The following is a 21,703-nucleotide window of genomic DNA, read 5'->3' as shown; positions in this document are numbered from 1 at the left end:
CTCGAATTCTCGCAAAAAGTATATCGGAAGAAGTTGGATATGGTTATGATGACGCAGAAAAAAAGGGGACTTTTTAATGGCGTACCCAGGTGTTGGAATCCCTATCGACGTTAAGCTGTACTTAATGCTTGGTCTTTCAGCGCGGCCCTTCATATAAGAGAACTAAACAACCTTCCCTATTTCCCCGATAAGTGCTCATTCTCTTGGCTGCAATTTCCTTTCCTTAATTGCAATAAGGATAGCATAGTAATAACGTAAAAACTTATCGTCCTAAATGAAGCGCTTCTTACTTATATGACGCAAAATTGCTCGTTCGTATTATCTCGTATTTGCGGTATTAAATAAAAGATTAAATACTTTGTAATTTCTTTGCTTAATTAGCTAATGTTAAAATAATTATCTTTCGACTTCTTCATTATATCTTATCTGCTGTACATTTTTAAGGCAATAATTTATAAATTTATCACCCTAGAACAAACAACATGCACAATTATTATCATAAAAGTACTTTAAAATGTTTTGCATTATATATTAAGAAAATATTTTATAAAAATAATATTAAATATATATGTGAGTATTTTAATATTAACGTTCTATTACATATTGATGTATTCTAATATCAAATTTTCAAATTTTGTTACAACGTTCGATCAACATTTTACTTTCGAAAGTATAATCATTGCGAGACGATCTCTATTTCTATCTTTATCGCCTGTCAATCTAACGAGTCATCTCATCCAAGGTCTCTTTGAGATCTCCTTTACTACCCTCGAAATCCCCGGGAGCTACTACCGCCGGTGGTAAAACCCAGTGTGCCTCGATATCCACTTCTGGACTGCAGGAAAAATGGGAGGCGTGAGAGGTGCGTGGCCGTGCAACATTGGGAGATAATATACGAGGCCGGCGCGGTTTCTGTGCGCGCGAACTTGATGTAGAGACCTCTCTTGAAAAGTGGCTGTCCTTGTTGGTACCACCGGCAGTTTTCGCCATGATTTACAGGTGAACGCGACGTCGGCCGCCCCGGCGGCGCTCGGTCTGACTCGGGGATTACCTATAACTGCGCGCAGTAGAAAAGGGAAACGTTGGGTGCGCCGAGCATTCGTAATCGCCTCGAACTCATTTCCAGCGTTTACGTTAAAAGCAAATACGTGCTGTTACATTGTACAAGAAGCAATGAGAAATCAATTTCATGAATACATAAAATACCTTTTTATAAATATATGTTTATAGAAGATCATAGAAATAATTAATACAAAAAAAACATGTTTCGCTATATCAGATAAATGTTTAGAAACGTGCTGCTATTTAACGAACGCATATGATCAACGAAATTGACGCCAATTTAATTAAAGTAACGATAAGTTTCTTTCAATGCATCAGGGCATAATTAGTGTTTCTCAATTATTCAGAACAGCGAAACAGAATCGCGTTTCTCTCCGCTAAACTCGCGCTGAAATCGTGACGTTATTCTCGCGCGAGGAAGCGCAAGGTCGGGTGATATTTCCGTCTGCGGTTTTACCCTTGCATCCTCCTGTCTGTCGAGAGCGTTGCAGATAAAACGCTTTGAATTTCAAGACGCGACAGCGTCGTCCGTCACGACTGGAGATCCGTTCTGTCCGGCCGCAAGTTGGTGGCGAGTTGGACACAGTAGCCGCGCGCGTCCGGACGACCGCCGGAGAGTCTATCTACGTTGGTAATTCGCCGACGGTTTCTATCGTCTCGTCGGGGTTCCGAAACTTTCCCCGAGAACTTTGGCAATGGCGACGTACATATGTATTGGACATACATATGTATGGGGGGGAGGAGAGAGGGATACACGTACACGAGTCCCGCGATTTCGTCGGATCGGAATCTTTCGAAAGAATTCTTTGTCGCAGTTCTCTACGGATTGTCCCGACATCGTGAGGGAGGCGAAAGAAAAGGCCTATCGTCGAATTTTTCATCGAATTCGCAGAGCGCTTAATCGAGTTTTAACACGATCGCGTTAGAGCGGGATAGGGCGACCCGTAAACTGCTTTTCCGCGAATTGATATGGGTAGCCTTAAATTCACCGTGAAAATGAACCGAAGCCGAGCGCACCTGTGTCACAGCAGCCTCCGCGTACGAACCAATCTGCCATTGCAATGAGCGCCTTTAACTATTATTTGAATCATATAAAATATTTCTATTGTTAAATTATAATTGGAAATGTGTTAATTTATTTAAAAAAAAACTCATAAAACTCGATTTCTTGAAAAAATCTTCCAAAAATTGTTCATATTCCGAAAAAAAAACTCGCGTTTCTGCGATATTACTCGAACTTCCAACACCATGCTTTAATGTCCTGCGCAAGGGGCGGAAGACTGGCGCCTTTTCATCGCGCCGCATTAGTCGTGTAGACTTTGACGAACCAATTAAATAAATGGTCGTAAATAGTCTCGGCGGCGAGGACGGTGGCGCGCTACCACGAACGAAAGCGCCTCCATTAAGAGTTACAGCACCATCCACCCCCCTCTATTCGGCGGAATGACGTTGGGAGCCACTCTCAGTCCTCGCCTCATCGCGCCGTTGTCGTCGTCGCCGACGTAACAGGAATCACATTGGATCTACAAAGGGTTGACAGAAGACTTTCGTCAGTGCATACGACGCCTCCATTGTTCCCGCTGTAAGATTGATCCCGCGCGGCACACCCCACGTTTACCCCCGTGAAATCACCAGCTGAAGGACGACGTAAAATGATACAGCACCCTCCGGGAGCCAAGGGATTTCCCGGAAAGAGCGATAATAGAAACACCGTGTCGAAGGATATTAAATTTCTCTTGCGAAGAAACATCCTTTCTCATTTAAATCGAACGATTGTAATTTTAGTATCAGTTTTACTCCGTTTATTTATCAATATTACCACGGCGCTATCGCTGGCGGCGTTCTCATCACTGTACGGCGAAGCATTCCAAAAGAGCGAATACAACAATTGCGGGGACTTATGAAAGTATGATTATAACGTACTCTGAAAATAGTTCAAAATGAATCTGAAATATCTGGCGGAGGAGAATTAAATGCAGACAACGACTGACGGGAAAGAGCGAAGGATTTTCTCTTGTATTTCGATCGGTGTACAAGGTATCAGTACAAAATTACCTTTTTCAAAAAAGGTAAAAAAAGGGCGCCAAGTACACGCGTGGTTGTTACCTCGAAAAAAAACCCAAGTGGTAGTATCATTAATTTTATTCAAAAATAAATAAAATCTATTCTAACATAGGTGGTAGTAGCTTTATTAATTTTTAAACAAAATTATTAAATTATAAAATAAAAGTATTTAATTAAAATAAAATAAATAAATTTTTCTTGTAAAAAACTTGGCGCTGCTTTTTTAAGGTTCTAAAAAAGCAGCGCCAAGTTTTTTACAAGAAAAATTTATTTATTTTATTTTAATTAAATATTTTTATTTTATAATTTAATAATTTTGTTTAAAAATTAATAAAGCTACTACCACCTAGGTTAGAATAGATTTTATTTATTTTTGAATAAAATTAATGATACTACCACTTGGGTTTTTTTTCGAGGTAACAACCACGCGTGTACTTGGCGCCCTTTTTTTACCTTTTTTGAAAAAGGTAATTTTGTACTGATATCATGCGTTTTGTAGTGTTACGCATCCTCTTCTAAAAAGGGCATGTCATCTATACGATCTATCGAATCTGTCGAAATATTGTTGTCGCTTTTCCGCTTTTCTCGTCCTGCTGCCGAGATCATCCTATAAATACTAAATAAATTATATACATGTATAATATAAATATAAATAATTTTAATTACACACACACACACACACACACACACACACTACGTTTACGCGAACGTTACTTCTGTAGTAACTTACGATAATTCCTTCGCGTAAACGGGATTTTGTAGTAACTTACGATAATTTACTCCGCGTAAACGAGTGAATTATCGTAAGTTACTACAGAAGTAACACTCGCGTAAACGTAGTACACACACACACACAGACACACACACACACACTATCTGTCACGTATACTATGTTTACGCGAGCGTTTTACTTCCGTAGTAACTTATACGATAATTCCTCTACGTAAATGGAGATTCTGTAGCAACTTATGATAATTCATCCCGCGTAAACGAGTAATGCCGGGATTACGATGAATTTAACGTAACGGGACGCGACGGACGCGAAGTAACGTAACGTAAACTTAAAAAATTACGATCGCCGTAACGTGAAGCAGCGTGCATTTCAGAAATGATTTGACAGCTTGGTATGAATAGAAGGTTAAGATTAAGATTATCTTTAAATTACGGCGATCGTAATTTCTTAAGTTCACGTTACGTTACTTCGCGTCCGTCGCGTCCCGTTACGTTAAATTCATCGTAATCCCGGCATAAATTATCGTAAGTTACTACAGAAGTAACGCTCGCGTAAACATACAGTTTGACAACTTTTACAAGGCAACATATACGTACGTGTTTGTACGATTTTGTAGATACACCTTCCTTCTTAAAGATCTCTCGGCATCAGCTCTTTACGGTCAATACTTATATATATTTCACTATCTGTCACGACGCGGCAACGGTCACGACTATCACACACTTATCCTTTTCTAGGTTGTAAAAAACTGTCACGCACTGCGACAGTGCACGAGTGCACTCTCGTGTCAAAAATGGGAAAGTGACACACCAGCCGCCATTTTTGTCCGACGTGGACGTTTCTTAAAAAAAAATTTTCCACATTTGGTCTTTGCATTGCAATATCTTCGCTCGTAGGGCACGTAACGAAAAAAAAAGACTCTTATTTATAAATCAAACCCCAAGCTATCGATCGAACCTACTTAGAAGTTGATCCGTTCACTCGTTATTGAGATCTCAAAATCTCGGATACTCGCAACTCATGCGTTCGCGTAAAAGAGTCACGGTGCGTCTCGCTTCGCGCGTACTTGGCGCGAGACACTACCGTGTCTCTTGATTACATACACGTATCAATACATAAAATACACGCGCGTAAGATTTTTAACAGCTCGGGTTATCAAACGTAGAGGGAAGAAAATTCGAATGCAGTCTGGCTGACTGACTTGACTGGCAGCGCATAACTCTTGTAAGCGCGCGCAAACGTCTGAAACGTTCATCTTCGCCGATCGCGCACCGACTAATACGAAAAACTGAGCCACGTATAGCGGGCGTAGGGATCGTAATAATGCACGTAACCCGCGAGAGATATACAGCGCGGGAGATGGATTTACGACGCGACGTCTTGAGCAGGCCGCGGAGAAATGTGAGCGAGAGCGCGAGCGCGAAATATAAGAATGAGAATGGGGATGAAATGAGGGGGCGGCGGGTGCCTATTTAGTGCGCTACGTCGGCTGTGTCAACGTTATTATACCGCAGATTCTCAAGGGAGAGCTCTCGCACGCTCGCGCCGAGCAGGAGGGACGCGACCGAGACGAATAGATCACAGAAGTGGTTTTTTAAAATATGAATAGGCACCGTCGCGCGTAAAAGCAAGCGAGCGCGCTTCGAACAAATCCTGCCAGCAAAGCTCTTCAAAGTTGATATATTTTACCGTATGGAAATCAAAATCTCTTATTATTCTTGATAAATATATTATCAAGTTCTGTCTACATGTAAAATGATAAAATTATTGAAATTTGCTTTAAATTGCTAATTATCTTTTCTTTTTTTATATAAAAGCAGTATTGAAAGCAATCGCAATCTGTATCTATGCCTTTATTTCGCTATGTACATATTCCTTTCGTTTTTCACGTAACTAATTGTTCCGCTTCTTAACTGAATAATCTCGGTTGTTCTCTAATCAAAAAGTGACTACTGAACCGTTCGTTGTCTCAAGAGATAAAATCTTCATTTTTTGAGCATCTCAAGATGATACGCTCTCAAGACGAGATTCAAGTAGCAATTACAAATATGGATGTTAATAGGTATATCACAGAAGTTGATCGCCTTAATAACAAATGAATCGCAACGATTCAAGAACAGGAAGCTGAAGTCTTTATCTCGGGAGACTCGTCTGTCCCGCGATCTTGTGTGAAGAAAGAAACTCAGCGCAAGCAGGATATTCGAGATAACCGCGGTAATAACCGTTTCTCGACCCTCGAGAGAGTGAGCGAGATTGAGGCGCCTTTTATTCGCAAACGCGCGCGAAGTCTTGAATTGCGCTCCAATTTAATGAAAATTCTTATGAAAGCTAATATTTTCGCCAAAGAGATATCACAAAAGATTATTTGACCTCATTGCATCGAAATAATACGAACGCTATGAGGATGAAGAACTCTTCGTTTAAATTGTTAGAAATTCCTGTCCGCGATGTAGGAACTTCCAATCTGATTTTTTTGCAAAGGGTCCGCCATTAGCCGAACACGCTTTCGGGGCGTTGAAAAGCAAAATGTGTACAAAGGGACATCGTCGTCGCGCTCGTTAAAAGTTTCGAGACTCTATGCGCCCCATAAAAAATATACGCTCGACGATTTTAGGGTAATCATGAGAGCATCGAAACGACCCCTGCGGGACAAAATCCCTTTTCATTGTTACGCGAACGTTAGTTTCGATACATCTCCTTCACGAATCCGAACATTCAATGCGCACGGTATGCGCATTCGTTGCATGCCAGGTTTACAAGTCTCTCCTTTCCGGGGAGATCCTAGAATTCTTCTGGCAAGGAGCGCGATTGCTAAACGAAACAAGGATGCGGAAGAGAGAAGAATTTTTCCGCGCGGCGGATAGAAATAAATAAGAACAGCGGGGGGGATGGTTATGCGGCGAAGGAGGAGTCAAAAAGAACTGTCGGCGGAAGATAGATCGGAAGGTACCTCGGGGATTCTATCTTTACGTCTGGCAAAAGTGTGCTTCGACGTAGAGCTTACCAGCGCAGAAAGAGCGGTCCGAAGCGATAAAACACGCCGCGCGGTTTCGCGCCGTAATAATAAATCGCGCATTAGATTTTTATGACGGTATTACTTTGAGATTATCGGGTCATTGGCCTTAGTAGTAAATCCGCAATAAACTGCTATTTCTGTAAGTAGGTTGGCTGAATATTATACCTAGAGCATAAACGTGACGAGCCAGCTATCATAGCTTTATCAGTATAATTATCCCAATGTTCTTAGTTTAATTTCTACACATGTTGTATAAAATACGTGAAGGAATGTCGCAAAAATAATTAGGAAATAATTAAATATGTTTAAATGCGCGCGTCACAAACAATAATAAAAATAGAGTTTAACTGTTTATAGTTTATACCACCATAATATATTTTTAACAACAAAAAATTTAGGCTAAACATTAACGTAATTTTTTTATCATTAAAATTTACCATTTCTCTTATTCTAAATCTTTGTTATTCATTCGACGAATATTCACATAATTGATGATCGCCAACGAATATCCCTAACTGGCTTCGATCCCCTCGGAAGGAGAGGTTCCTCCGTTTCCTGGGCAGAATTGAGGTTTCGACGGTGAAGGGACCACGACGTATATGTAAATTGCATTGTCGCAACTACGGATACGGGTTCATGGCGAAGGTCTGACCGGCCAATTAGCTTCTCTAGAGGCCCCTCGATAGAATCGCGCATCAACTTGAATCGGCGATTCCGCGTGCAATTATAGCCGCTTTAGGTAAGGGAGGCGAAGTCAAACGGTCATGCAAATCACTTTCCTTGTACGAAGCATCTACAAGAGTATGTCAGAACATGTGAAACTCTCGTAAATTCTTGCATTATAAATTGTATATATAATATTTTATAACAAAATACGAACCGCTTATACAGGGGTTTTTATTATTAGAATATTTTATACAGTTTCCCAAATAAATACAAAAAATTGAAGGAAATATCCTCTTCAATTTTTTGTAGTTACTTAAGAAACTTAAGAAACCCTGTATAGCTTTTACATATTTTTCTATTAACATTTTTATTACTGATTTAATATTATTTATTAAATATATATATATATATATATAACGTGTAATGATTTTTTTTGTACTAAACTTTTCAGAATTATTTCTTATGTTCTTCTTATGTGTTTCTAGGTGAACATGAAATAAAGTAAGAGTTGTGCAAAATAACGCTTCTGCAGCGTTCTCTGTATCAATTTCACTGCACGGATATATAACTTTTTATATAAAACGCAATATTTATGTAGAAAATTAATAATAAGTTAATTCCTGCCCACACTTTATAGTAACAGATATTTTTTTATTATTTAATTTTATTTATAGAAGAAATGTTTGTACAAAAATCTTCACTTACTGTTGATAAGAGACTACAATCACGTACTTACAATTATAGTGCTACTACATCTCTTGATAAGATCCCACAAGTAGGTAAAGAGGACTTCCACCGATAATACAGGCTAGTGCTTGCGAAGCTTGCGCAAGCTGGGTCAGCTTTTCGTGAGTTACCCATAGAGCGGCGCAAAGAACGCATCTTTGTCTCCATCTAGCCGAGCTTTTTCGACCATCTCGAGAGTTCCCTCTTACGTAATATCAAAATTATCATCAATGCGAGATAACTAGAGCTTTTGTAAAGTTTATTTGCGGTAGATCTAAGTTCAATATGCTGTAATTAAACATTTATATTTTATCGTTTAAATATATTCATGTGTTGTTTTGACGAAATAAATATTCAACATTAATTATAGTGGAGATTATGTATATTATGTGGCAATTGTTTCAATGATAAGCTGAATAAATGCGAGCAAAATGTACGTAATACGTATACTTAATATTTATAATGTAAACAGCACGCAATTTACTGCTTATAAATGCTCATCAAGCAATTGCAACTCATGTATAAACTAATTCTATAAAAAGACACACATATCGATCGCATTAAAATTTCTATATATCAAATCGAAATAGATGGAACTTGTACATTGCTCGTTCTTGGGGTTTAAATCTCCAGACCCGCAAGGAATGTTAATTAAGGATCTCGAATACCAGATCTCGGTAAATCGCTGGAATAATATCCCTTTTGATTGCATCACGTAATGTGACGATGCAAACATAAAAAATATTTGACGAGCGTGTGATTCGATTCACCTTCTCATGCACGAATTTCTTTCGTGACATGCCCGAATGAAGAAGAGAATCGCGTCAAATTCCAAGAAATATTTATATACAAACGCGAAGTAACGTAAGCAACTAGGTGCGCCATTTCTTCTAGGCTAGTCATTGCATAATATTTGTTAGCGATTTTTCTCTCCCCCGAACTGATTTTTTATGTTAAAAATTAAAAAATAAATATAAATCATATATTAACGCAATATTTAAAAAATTAATATTTTTAACAATGAAGCATACCAGCACATAAACAGCATTTCAGAGTGAAATTTCAAAAAGAAAGAATGAAAACATTTATACATGTAATTAAAAGTGAATTGAGTTAACAGTAAACACAATAAAAAGCACTCGTTGGACTTGTTAAACGCGTCGCTAACGGAAATGCACTGCGAGATAAAACTGCACAGTTATGTCAGTTAATAGCCCGAAAACCGGGCGCAAGAGCGCAATAAAATATGCAGGACAACAAGAAGCGAGGGTGCCGCGGGCGAGAAAAACGAAGCGTCGCCGACGCAAAGGACGATACGCCGAAAACGCGCATCGCTCCGTATTTACAGCCTTACTATAACGCTCGTAAAATTTCTCATCAAGTTCCCCGATGAAACGTGCATGAAGAAAAGAAAGGAGAATGGAGGAGAGAACGGACGAAATGCTCGTCGAGGCGCCTCCGACCGCGTGCCAGAAGCCGCGCGTGAGCGCAGCAACGGCGAGAGACGCTCCGTGTGTGCTCCGTTATCAGAGAAATTCCTTGTATCGGCTTCGCTTGAAAGGAACGTTTCCTCCACTTTTCCCTCCAACGCTCGGCGAGGATGCGATCAATGCCCCCGCGTGTTACGAACAAGGAACAGGAAGCGTTAGAGTTCGTCTAAAATCCATCTCGCGGCATCTGAGATGCGAGTTATAGTACATCGTACGATCGCGGAGAGAAGTCTCTCGATATTGAAAAGGAAAATCGCGCGAGTTCTCTGTGACACTCTTTCCACGGTTACGCTTTCCGCGTTAAAAATTTCCCGATCCTGATAGCTTTTTACGCAAACGCGCGTATATTATATAATGTATGTACATACAACGATATATACTCGAAGCGAATACATATGTACGCGCAATGAAACGCGAACGCGCAAACTTTAATTTTATCGAAAAAGAAATTTCCTACCGAGAAAATAACTTCTTTTTCGTACTGTTGCGTTTATATACGCATATACTTTTCTCCTTTCGCGAATTTAAGTTTGTTCAAGTTTGAAAGCGTAAACAGCGTGTCTATACAAATAGTACAGTACTCGACTCCAAAATTCATACGTAAAATCGTTTATACCATAATTCTGAAAAATAAAAATGAAAATGTGTATTGAGACAAAAGTGAATGTTTAAAAATTTTTTCGGAAGTCAAGAATTTTCTTAGAAATTCCAGACTCTGAGGCGCGCTGAAAAATATCACAGTTTAAACGGCGGTCGGAAATATACGGAATAAAATATATAATACAGCGAAAGCGCGTACATGGAAAATTGATGGAGAAGGATCGTTGATCCTTATTCCCTTCCTTGCTGCAAGGTCGCAGTAAGAAATGCATTATATGTTTCTCCGTCGTCGTAAATATAACCGATGTGTATCGAGGATTCCGGGCCACTTTAAGGAATGAAAAAGATCACGGATAAAAATCCGGCGGTAGAAACGAGTGATTTTAACGACACTCAATCTCCGGATTGGATTGCGTTGCATTTCAAGGCGGGACGGGGGAAGGATGCCGCGGCAAATATCCGACGCGGTTCGTTTCCGTCCTTCCGTTATTCGTGAAATGTAGTCGCTCACCTTCGGTGCCGAGAGTTACGACGCTGTAATATTGGATCTCTCGGGTTATCAAGGGTGCCTTGAGCGCGTCGCGGCTATAATAATACGCTTACGGCACGAATCGATTAACCTGAGCGTGAATAATTTCCAGCCGCAGTACTCGCGAATGAATTGCTTCGCGGGCGTTCTGTTTACAACGTCATAATTGAACGTATATTCACGGATATTCACGTCTCGTATTAGACGATTAATCGCCGGAAGCCATCCAATCCTTCCTTAACGCCTACTCTTTACGTTATCAAGCCGACTGTGATTATAGTTGTCGCGCCCGGAGGGAGTTATCATCCCCTTTGCGGTCCCATGTCGCGCCCACGTTGTACCATATTGCTCCGACAGAGCCCGCACGGTTGCAGGCTATATCGTTAAAAGCTATTTACTCTTAAGCAAGCAACGCAGACCTCGTAGGGGAGTAAATAACATGAAACCATCTTCGTATGATATTAATAAATAAAACATCAACGTCGTATACTCATCAAATATCGTAATCTAAAAATGAAACAGGAATACAGAGATACGCAGATGAAATAAACTTGTGAAAATACGTTATTACGGAGGAATAAATTGAAGAGATAGAAACTTCTATTCATGCGAATCAAGAGAAGCTAAGAAAACATGATAATACATTGTAATTTAAATCAACGGCGAATGTCGTCCATGTGATGAAATTAAGGGTCTTCGGATAAATGAAAGTCGTTGAAGCAATGTATAAAATGTAGAGCGGATCGAGACGGGCAAAGTACATAAGCAACGGAGTGCGACTTAATTCACTTGAAGCGTTAATTAATCACGACGAAGCGATGAAAGCAGATCCCTCGAGCGTCTCCCCGATAACGCGTCGAGCCCGATAAGTCTGCAGTGGATTAAGAACTTCCGTGGCGGCCAAGATTTATCGATACACGATGAATCGAATAATGGCACGATCGGTGCAAGGAGCGCGATTAGTCTCGCTTCCCCGCACTCGGTCGTTCCCGGTTGAACGAGAATCCATCACATGGACATATTGGATTTGAGAGAAGATCGAAAGCTCGTTTCCTGCCGACGCATACTATCCATCCACGTGCACCCGTCGTATTCCGCGATATTTTTGGATAAGAATATTCCCGTCGACTTGATAATTTTCCCGCGAACAAAACTGCCTTTATTATAAATTGCGATTGTCACGAGGGTATCTGGGGAAGAAATTTTTCTCATAAATGTATATTTACCGGAAAAGTGGTATCGATTGTTTTATGTAGAGTCGCAAGTGCACCTGCAAAGCTTGAAAGCAATACGACGTATACAAGATGCCTGAAACCGGATGCGAGAAGGTATAAATTTTCAATTTATCACAATAGAGACTCAACGTCGCGCGAAAAGTTGTCAACACAATATATCTACTGGTCCTTTACCAATTTTCCGAAATGTCAATTGTCATTTTTAAAGAAACCAAAAGACATACGACGTCCTTAGCGAGATCACCGAGAGCCGCTGAATCTCGATGAGTCTACCATACAACCCGAATGCTACATCTGTCTGTCGCATAGAAACTCGGTAACTTCGAGCAACAAGAACGTTACGGAACTTACGTGCAGTTCAAAGTCCAATGTCTCAACACACGATATCGGATTGGTACTTGTTGCAACTTTGAATAAGTCCGTCCCGATGTTCCGGCAACTTGCACGCGCGCGCGCAAGAGCATCCCCCGGGAGTGAGAGCGGCATTTGATACGACGTAATCGATAAGGGCACGGTGCTATTTCATACGGTAGCGGCGGCGGCGGTACGAAAAGCATACATTTCCGAGCAGGATTTCCAGTGTTAATAAATTTAAAAGGCTGGTCGTCGCGCGGACGAAAATCAATAATGAAGGTGTCGCGACCGCGAGAGCAATTATCGCTAATCCGGTATACGAAGTGCCGCGAGATAAATGGCGAAATGTAATAAAATGCAGCAGCTGCTCTTCCTTTCTTTCCCTCCCTTTCGCTCTCTGTCTCTCTCCTCCCGTCGACGTCAGTGCACGCAATCTCATGCAAATTCAAATGGCTCGCTTCTCTATCGCGGGTATGCGGGTAACAGCAAAACGGACGATCTCGCCGTACCTCGACGTCCTCTCGACCACACTCCATCTACAAACATCTCGCAACCGACCGCCGTGTTTTATCCAAAGTGTTCGAAAGTTAACGAGAATGCCGTCAACACGCACGATCTTTCGCAAATCGCATCCGATTATCAATATACCAAGATATATCAAGAACACCTCAAATATTTCTTCCTCTAACAACTGAGCGTAAGCGAACATCATTCACAGTAACTTCACAGTCATTCGAGATGCATATAGCCGTCAAAGGGCCTCTCGCCCCGCATCTTATTGTGACAAGAATGTCGTGATTCTAAAGGCCGTATCCAAAAATTTAGTATTAGAATAAAGAAATAAAGTTGCATGGTACCCGAATGTTTGCCACGCAAAAAAAATACAACACTGCGGAATTTGACCGAACTTGCATTTTGTCTGACTCTGCAATGATCACATACGATCCGAATAATGACCTGGAGCTTCCCCCCTCTCTCTCTCTCTCTCTCTCTCTCGTTGCATCGAGAACTACAGAAAGATGAACAAAATGTTAGTCGACTTATTCGAGTAAAGCGTGCGATAAGCCATCAATCGTGATTATTGGTATCAACGGTATCCTAAAATACTTCTTCCGTTGTAAGAGAAGTGAAGATCGTGCAGAATAGTAAGTGGTAATTTCGAAAGCTTTATTATAAATTATGAGATATCATCAAGATTTAGAGTCGCTAAAACCATCAAAACGAACGATCTTTCACAAATCGCGTCTGATTATCAATATATCAAGAACACCTCACACACAAATATTTCTTCCTCTAGCAACTAAGCATAAGTGAACATCATTCAGAGTAACTTGAAGTAATCTGTTCTCATTAAAATACTTCATTATAGATTGTGCAATATTGTTTGTTTAGCATTACATTCTGCTACTTGCTGCTACTGCACGTCACGTTCAGCCGGTAATCCCGCGATGTGAAGTATACATCATGTAACACTGTTAAATTTTTAAAACTGAAAATCAAGTTGCGACTTTTGAGAAACGCGAAAGGCGAACAAAGTATAAAATTACATAACGAATTTTTAACGATTTAAAAACTGCAGAAAAAATAAATGTTTCTTTTTATAAAATCATTATTATCATTAAGATAACTACTTCAAGATTATTTTATACATTTGTTGTTAGATTTATGTATAACATAAAAAGTTACGCGATACTGGACAATGTCCAAACTCATCAGTGTTTCCTTAATGATAAAAGTCAATAGGAAAATGATAACATAAGTCGCGAGCAAGATAGTATCCCAAGTAAATTAAAAACTACTTTAAATATCAATACGCATGAGATATCCATATAATTTAAACTTATAAATTTTACAGACAAATATTCAAGTGGGTGTTATAAACATCAGATTTAGAGTAATCAGCTGATACCGCGCGTCGCACACTACTAACGATGACGATACAGTTATTGTTCTTAATCCCTTTATTCGCTATTGCTCATGGTGAGTAATCTAACAGACAAGTTGATCGGCTTTGCGATCGTTTAATTTAGTGCAATTAAATTTTAATGTAATAGCAAATTTTGAATGCAGGCGTGATAAAAAAAATAGATCTGAAGATTGTGGGGGGGAGTTTTGCCCAACCAGGTGAAATTCCATACCAAGTAAGCTAAAAAATTGCTATTAATTAATATCATTATATTAACTGCTCTGTCTTAAAAATATGCGTAGCATTGAACTGAATTTCAAACTAGAACCATTAAGTTAACTCTTCTCATTCAGTTGAGTAAACTCTAAAAATGGACATGTAATAATATTAATAAATTTCTGTATGTTGTTGTCACGAAATACATTATTTCAGGTTTCTCTTCAACGTATTAGAACGGAGAAACACTTTTGCGGTGGAGTTATAGTTAACCAGCATTACATACTGACTGCCGCTCACTGTGTAGATGGGTAATAATGAGAATCTACAGAAACGTTTCAGTAATATAAACTGTATATAGATATGAAAATGTGTTCCATAAGTTCGTGATATTTTTTACAGTGTAGACGTTAGCACCATTTCGGCCAATGTGGGACTAATAGACCTACAAGAACCGCATGCGGTACATCTCATCGAGTCCTCTTATATACACGAAGATTACAACCCTGACGATTCATATATCAATGATATTGCTTTACTTAAGGTAACATTAAAATTAATATAATATATAGCAATCAACACATATATATAATTTCAATTAAATTAAGCAATTTGAAAATTAAGAATGCGCAAAAGCATACATAAGAAATTCATTTTCAGCTTCAATCTCCAATTAAATATTCCCCTCTAGTACGTGCTGTTACACTAACAAATCAAAACTTTACGGCCGGCACGAAAGCAGTCGTATCGGGATTCGGCATGTTATCGGTAAGTTTCTTAACAATTCAATCATTTAGACTGCAAGACGCTAGGTCTTCGACAATCTTATTTTAAATTGTTTTCGCAAGTCACGCTTATATTTTTGTACTTTGTGTACTTACAGTTTAAAGGAACGGGAACTAGACGATTACATGTCGCGGATATTGAAATAACCGATCAGGCTTACTGTAGAAATGTGTACGCGAGCATTGAAAATATTTACGATACGCAAATCTGTGCAAATGATCCAACAACAAAAAAGGGTTCGTGCCAGGTAAGCTATTTACATAAGGCGTTGCAATAGATCGCCGTCATTAGTCACTACTAGTTACACATGCAATTTTACGCTGTCTGCTCAGGTATAGAGTCATTAACTATTTAACCTGCATTACTCTTCTCACGCGAAGCTTCAACTCGTTCCTAATAATTTCTAAACGTAATGAATCAATACAAGACTTGCATTTCAAGTTGTATAATGTGCTTCAGATTCTCGATAAGAAAATAAGCCCGCTTACATATCATGTAATTAGCAATCATATTGTGGAGACATATCATGTTTACAATCTCTCACTTATTATAAATTTTTATTCCATATCAACTAATTTATCAATTTATTTATTCATTAATATAATACTTAACAACATACGCGCATGAAACGTGTGATAACTATAGCACTTCAATTCGCCGCCAATTCACCGATTATGTTGATTGTTAATGTACCGTATTGATTATTTTGTACATTAACATATTCAGCTTCTCCTTATGTTTTGTAATTTATCAATTTATTTGACAGCAAGATTGCAAAACTCGCAACTGAGCGGATCGAGAGTTCGTTATCGTCAAACACCAATTTCGTTAAAATAATAAAGCGAAAATAACACAAACTAGCTCTGTACTAGCAGAGAGATGTAATCGTAGTCAAATGTAAAAAATAACTTTGTTCGCGAGTTGGTTTTTGCAATCAAATTCTTGTAAAATATATTGTTAATGGAGAGTTGCATTTTTCAGGGAGATTCCGGTGGCCCTCTCACTGCCAATGGTATGCTCGTAGGACTCGTCTCGTGGGCATTAGGATGCGCTGACACAATATATCCAACCGTATACACACGCACCTCGTCGTACTTCTTCTGGATACTTAAGCAAATCAATAAAAGCCCAAGCTTATAAACGTAACAAATCGTTAAATATGCCCTACTGGGTACACACGCATCCCGTCGTAGGTCCATTAGATAATTAAGCAAATTATAAAAATGTCCAAACATAAATGTAATAAATCGTTAAAAATATATCACGTGTGTTTTACTTCGTATAGCTTACATACGCGCTTAACACTTTCCCTATACTATTCTAGAAAATAAACACTTATTCTTATAAAGATCAATATCATTGAAATATGGTGCGATTATTTTATATTAATATTTTTAACTTCCGCAGTTTTAGCAAACAAATAGCAGTAGACGAGATGATTACAAAAATAATCGGTTGACGCAAGTAAAAAACCAGCCACAAATTTAGTTTCATACAAATCATATTTTGTTCAGTGCGCTATATTTGTGTTAGTATTACTAAATTTTCCAACTGAATTTTTATGTTGCATCAACTAAGACATTTGTTTGACCATATCCAAACAAGAGAGTCAACCAAATTTTATTTTATTCAACGAAATGGATTTCTCAGTGGCATATGTGCATATTGTATTTGAGAGAGGATCGAAAGCTCGTTTCCTGGCTGGCGCATACTATCCATCCACGTGCATCCATTTTATTCTGCGATATTTTTAGATAAGAATATTCCCGTCGACTTAATAATTTTTCCGTGAAAGAATCACTTTTATTATAAATTACGATTATCACGACGATATCTAGGGAAAGAATTCTCACAAATGTATATTTACTGAAAAAGTGCAATGGTATCGACTGTTTATCTACTTATATCAACTTTTGAAGTTAACTTTGTAAATTAAATTTTAGCGATTGAATATCACGCTTGGCTCTTATTGCCTAAATTAATTTAAACTTTTTATATAAGGAAATAAAGTTGCCCGGTAACCGAATGTTATACCAAGCAAAAAAAGTACTACGCTGCGGAATTTTACCGAGCCTGGATTTTGTCTGACTCTGCAATGATCATATACGATCCGAATAATGACCTGGAGATTCCCCCCTCCCTTTCTCTCTCTCACTCTCTCGAAAAGGACTACAAAAAGGTGAGAAAAAATGTTAGTCGGCTTAGTCGAATGAAGCGTGCGTCGACCGCGATTATTGGTATTATAACAGTATTCTAACTATTTCGTCTTCTGATGTTCTAAGACAGAAGTAAGGATCGTGCAGAATATTGCCAAACAGTAACTTAGAAACTTATTCTTATATATTGTATGACGTCGCCAAGATTTATAATCGCAAAAGCCGTCAATGATCTTTCGTGAGTCACATCCATAATTATTAATATCACAATAAAATCTCAAATATTTTTGCCTCTAGCCACTGAGCGTAAGTCATTGAGAGTAGCTTGAAATAGTATATTCTCATTAAAATACTTCATTACGGATTGCGCAATATTGTCGAAATTTGTAACCGCGGCAAACTTCGACAAAGTGCATTATTATTTTGCTACACGTCACAAGTTTGTTTAGCATTACATTCTGCTACTTGCTGTACCGCATGTCACGTTCAACCGATATAATCTTGCGATACGAAGTACATATCATATAATAGTATTAAATTCTTAAAACTGAAATTCACTTAGTTGCGGACTGTGGGAACGCGAAAAGCGAACAAAGTATAAAATTACGTAATAAATTTCTAACGATTAGAAACTGCAGAAGAGATATCTTTCTTTTTATGAAATCATTATTATCCCTAAGATAACTACTTCAAGATTATTTTATACATTTGTTGTTAGATTTATGCATAACATAGAAAGTTACACGATACTGGACACTCATTAGTGTTTTATTAATGATAAAAGTAAATAAGAAAATGATAGCATAGGTCGCGAGCGAGATAGTACCCCAGTAGATTAGGAACTACTTTAAATATCAATAAGCATGAGATATTATCTTACGTTATTTAAAATTATAAATTTTACAGATATATATTCAAGTGTGTGTTATAAACATCAGATTTAGAATAATCAACTGACATCGTCGCACAAGATTACCAACGATGACGGTGTACTTATTGTTCTTAATAGCTTTATTCGCTGTTGCACATGGTGAGTAATCTAACAGACAAATTGATCAGCTTTGTGGCTGTGAACTAAAGTTTGAACAGACTTTTTAGAGATTTAGTCCGAAATTGTACATATTGTAAATATGCTCAATTTTTTTCAAGCCGATTTGAGTTATCACTCTGTATTTGAGTTATCACTGCAAAACGAAAAGAAAATAAGAAACAAAGAAAAACGCGTTTAAAGTTTTTAATGCATATTTTTAACTAAAAAAATTTTTTTGATCTTAACAAACATTGTATTAGGACAAGGCCCGGTTTCAGTTCACTTCTTTGTAATAAATTAAAAAAAAATCATTTCTATTTTGACAATATTCGACATTCATTTTCGACAAATCTAACTGCCTTCCGTCTACTTAATTTAATAGAACTAAATTTCAATGTAATAAATTTTGAATGCAGGCGCAATAAGAAAAATAGATACGCAGATTGTAAAGGGAAGATATGCCAAACCAGGTGAAGTTCCATATCAAGTAAGTAATATCATTACATTAACTGCTCTGTCTTAAAAATATGCTTAGCATTGAACTGAATTTCAAACTAGTCGAACCATTAAGTTAACTCTTCTCATTCAGCTGAGTCAACTCTAAAAATGGACGAGTAAATATTAACATTTAAAATTCTGTATGTTGTTGTCACGAATTATTTCAGGTTTCTCTTCAACGTAATAGAATAGGGAAACACCGTTGCGGTGGAGCTATAATTGGCCAGTATTACATACTGACTGCCGCTCACTGTGTAGATGGGTAAATATGAGAATCTAAAGAAGCGTTTCAGCAATATAAAATGTATATAAATACAATATAAAAATGTGTTCCATATGTTCGTGATATTCTTTACAGTGTAGATGTTAGCACCATTTCAGCCCATGTGGGACTAACAGACCTACAAGAACCGCATGCGGTGCATCTGATCGAGTCCTCTTATATACACAAAGATTACAACCGCACCAATTCATGGATCAATGATATCGCTTTACTTAAGGTAACATAAAGTTGATATAATTGCAATCAACACATACCCATAGTTTTAATTAAATTAAGCAATTTGAAAATTAAGACTGTGCAAAAACATACATAAAAAATTTATTTTCAGCTTCACTTTCCAATTAAATATTCTCCTCTGGTATCTCCCGTTAAACTAATGCTAAATCAAACTATTCCAGTCGGTACGGACGTAGTAGCATCGGGATTTGGCAAATTATCGGTAAGTTTTTCAACATTCAACCATTTATAACTGTAACTTTTGATTAAACTCATGCACTTTTCGTCTCCTAAAGAGGACAGTTAGAAGAAGATGAAGAGTGATGAGTTTAATTGAAGACTACAGTTAATCGACGTTGGTAAAACTGACCCTTATAGACTGTCAGACGCTATATAATATATAAGTTTTCGACAATATCATATTTTAAATTGTTTTTGCAAGTCACATTTATATTTTTGTATTTTGTATAATTACAGTATAAAGGATCGAAAACTACACGATTACATGTCGTGGACATTAAAATAGCCGATCAGACTTACTGTAAAAATGTGTGGACAAACAAGTCTAACAAAATTTACGATACGCAAATCTGTGCAAATGACGCAACAGCAGAAAAGGGTTCGTGCAAGGTAAGAAGCTATTTACAAGGCGTTGCAATAGATCACTGTCATTAGTTACTAGTCGCACGTGCAATTTTACGCTGTCTGCCCCAATTGACATATTTGGTTTCTTGTTATGTTTTGTAATTTAATTTAATTGACAGTATGATTACAAAACTCACAGTTGAGCAAATCGAGAGTCCGTTATCGTCCAACATCAATTTCATTTAAAAAATGGAATGAAAATAACACCAATTAATTCTGTATACTAACAAAGAAACGTATTTATGTTAAATGTAAAATGTTAAATGAAAAAAATTACTTTGTTTGTAAGTTGGTTTTTCCAATGAAAACCTTATGAAAAATAATGTTAACTATAGGGGAAATGCATTTTTTAGGGAGATTCTGGCGGCCCTCTCACTCTCAATGGTGTGCTCATAGGACTCGATTCGTGGGGATTTAAATGCGGTGACAAAATATACCCGGAAGTGTACACACGTGTAGCGTCGTACATTCAATGGATAATTGACCATACAACGGATAGTTGACCGTACAGAAAATATAGAGATATGTTTTGATACTTAATGACATATACAGGAAAATCGAGAATTGATATATTATATTAAACGTTTAAACATATAAATGTAATAAATGGTTAAACATATATCACATGTGTTTTACTTCTTGTAACTTACATATACGCTTAACACTTTCCCTATACTATTCTAGAAAATAAACACATAATTTTATAAAGATCAATATAATCGAAATAAAGTGCGATTATTTTATATTGATAGTTGTAACTTCCGCAGTTTGATAAGCAAGTGGCAGTAGACGTGATGATTACAAAAATAATCGATTAACGCAACAAAAAACCAGCCACAAATTTAGTTTCATACAAACCATATTTTTGTTCAATGCGCTATATTTGTGTGTTAGTATTACTAAATTTTCCAACTGAATTTTTATGTTGCAATCAACCAAGACATTTGTTTCTCCATATCCAAACAAGAGAGTCAACCAAATTTTATTTAATTCAACAAAATGGATTTCTCAATGGCATGTGCATATTGGATTTGAGAGAGAATCTGGCGCATACTGCATCCACGAGCATCCATTTTATTCCGCGATATTTTTAGATAAGAATATTCCCGTCGACTTAATAATTTTTCCATAAAAAAAACACTTTTATTATAAATTGCGATTGTCACGACGGTATCTGGGGAAAAAATTTTCTCACAAATGTATATTTACTGAAAAAGTGGTATCGATCGTTTTATGTAGAGTCGCGAGTGCACCTGTTAAGTGATACGTTTATCGACATCCTCCGATCGTACTCCGCATCCACAAACGTCTCGCAAACTGTCGCCGTGTTTTATTCAAAGTGTTCAAAAGTTAACGAGAATGCGAAATGGACCAATAATCACTCGAGCCGTCAAAGGGCCTCTCGCCCCGCATCTCATTGTGACAAGAATGTCGTGATTCTAAAAGCCATATCCCAAATTTAGTATTAGAATAAAAAAATGAAGTTGCATGG

At 37.7% G+C, this 21,703-nt stretch overlaps 2 protein-coding genes across 13 annotated transcripts in view; one reads left to right on the top strand and one right to left on the bottom strand.

Moving 5' to 3' along the window:
* Positions 1-21,703, bottom strand: part of Hwt (SH2 domain-containing adapter heavyweight) — a 209,156-nt gene that overhangs the window by 83,601 nt on the left and 103,852 nt on the right. The gene's annotated exons all lie outside the window — the stretch shown is intronic.
* Positions 1-21,703, top strand: part of LOC143894009 (chymotrypsin-2-like) — a 144,330-nt gene that overhangs the window by 118,791 nt on the left and 3,836 nt on the right. The window contains exons 1-9 of one of the 11 annotated variants that reach the window (XM_077399980.1): positions 13,498-13,620; positions 13,868-13,912; positions 14,331-14,455; positions 14,546-14,616; positions 14,814-14,908; positions 15,000-15,141; positions 15,258-15,365; positions 15,481-15,630; positions 16,365-16,644. In XM_077399980.1, coding sequence (XP_077256106.1) covers positions 14,407-14,455; positions 14,546-14,616; positions 14,814-14,908; positions 15,000-15,141; positions 15,258-15,365; positions 15,481-15,630; positions 16,365-16,523 — 774 coding nt within the window. In that variant the 5' untranslated portion in view covers positions 13,498-13,620; positions 13,868-13,912; positions 14,331-14,406 and the 3' untranslated portion in view covers positions 16,524-16,644. Of the gene's footprint in view, positions 1-13,464; positions 13,628-13,867; positions 13,931-14,330; positions 14,456-14,545; positions 14,617-14,813; positions 14,909-14,999; positions 15,142-15,257; positions 15,366-15,480; positions 15,631-16,364; positions 16,645-17,566; positions 17,778-18,445; positions 18,570-18,985; positions 19,057-19,234; positions 19,330-19,425; positions 19,568-19,678; positions 19,790-20,043; positions 20,197-20,564; positions 20,831-21,703 lie in introns of those variants that run through there. The other 10 variants (XM_077399982.1, XM_077399981.1, XM_077399983.1 and 7 more) reach the window with 10 other exon arrangements.

The sequence above is a fragment of the Temnothorax americanus genome, unplaced genomic scaffold (genome assembly GCF_048541705.1).
Source record: "Temnothorax americanus isolate GAGA-0224 unplaced genomic scaffold, ASM4854170v1 Scaffold13, whole genome shotgun sequence".
NCBI lineage: Eukaryota > Metazoa > Arthropoda > Insecta > Hymenoptera > Formicidae > Temnothorax > Temnothorax americanus.
This window is presented reverse-complemented; position numbering and strand designations above follow the sequence as displayed.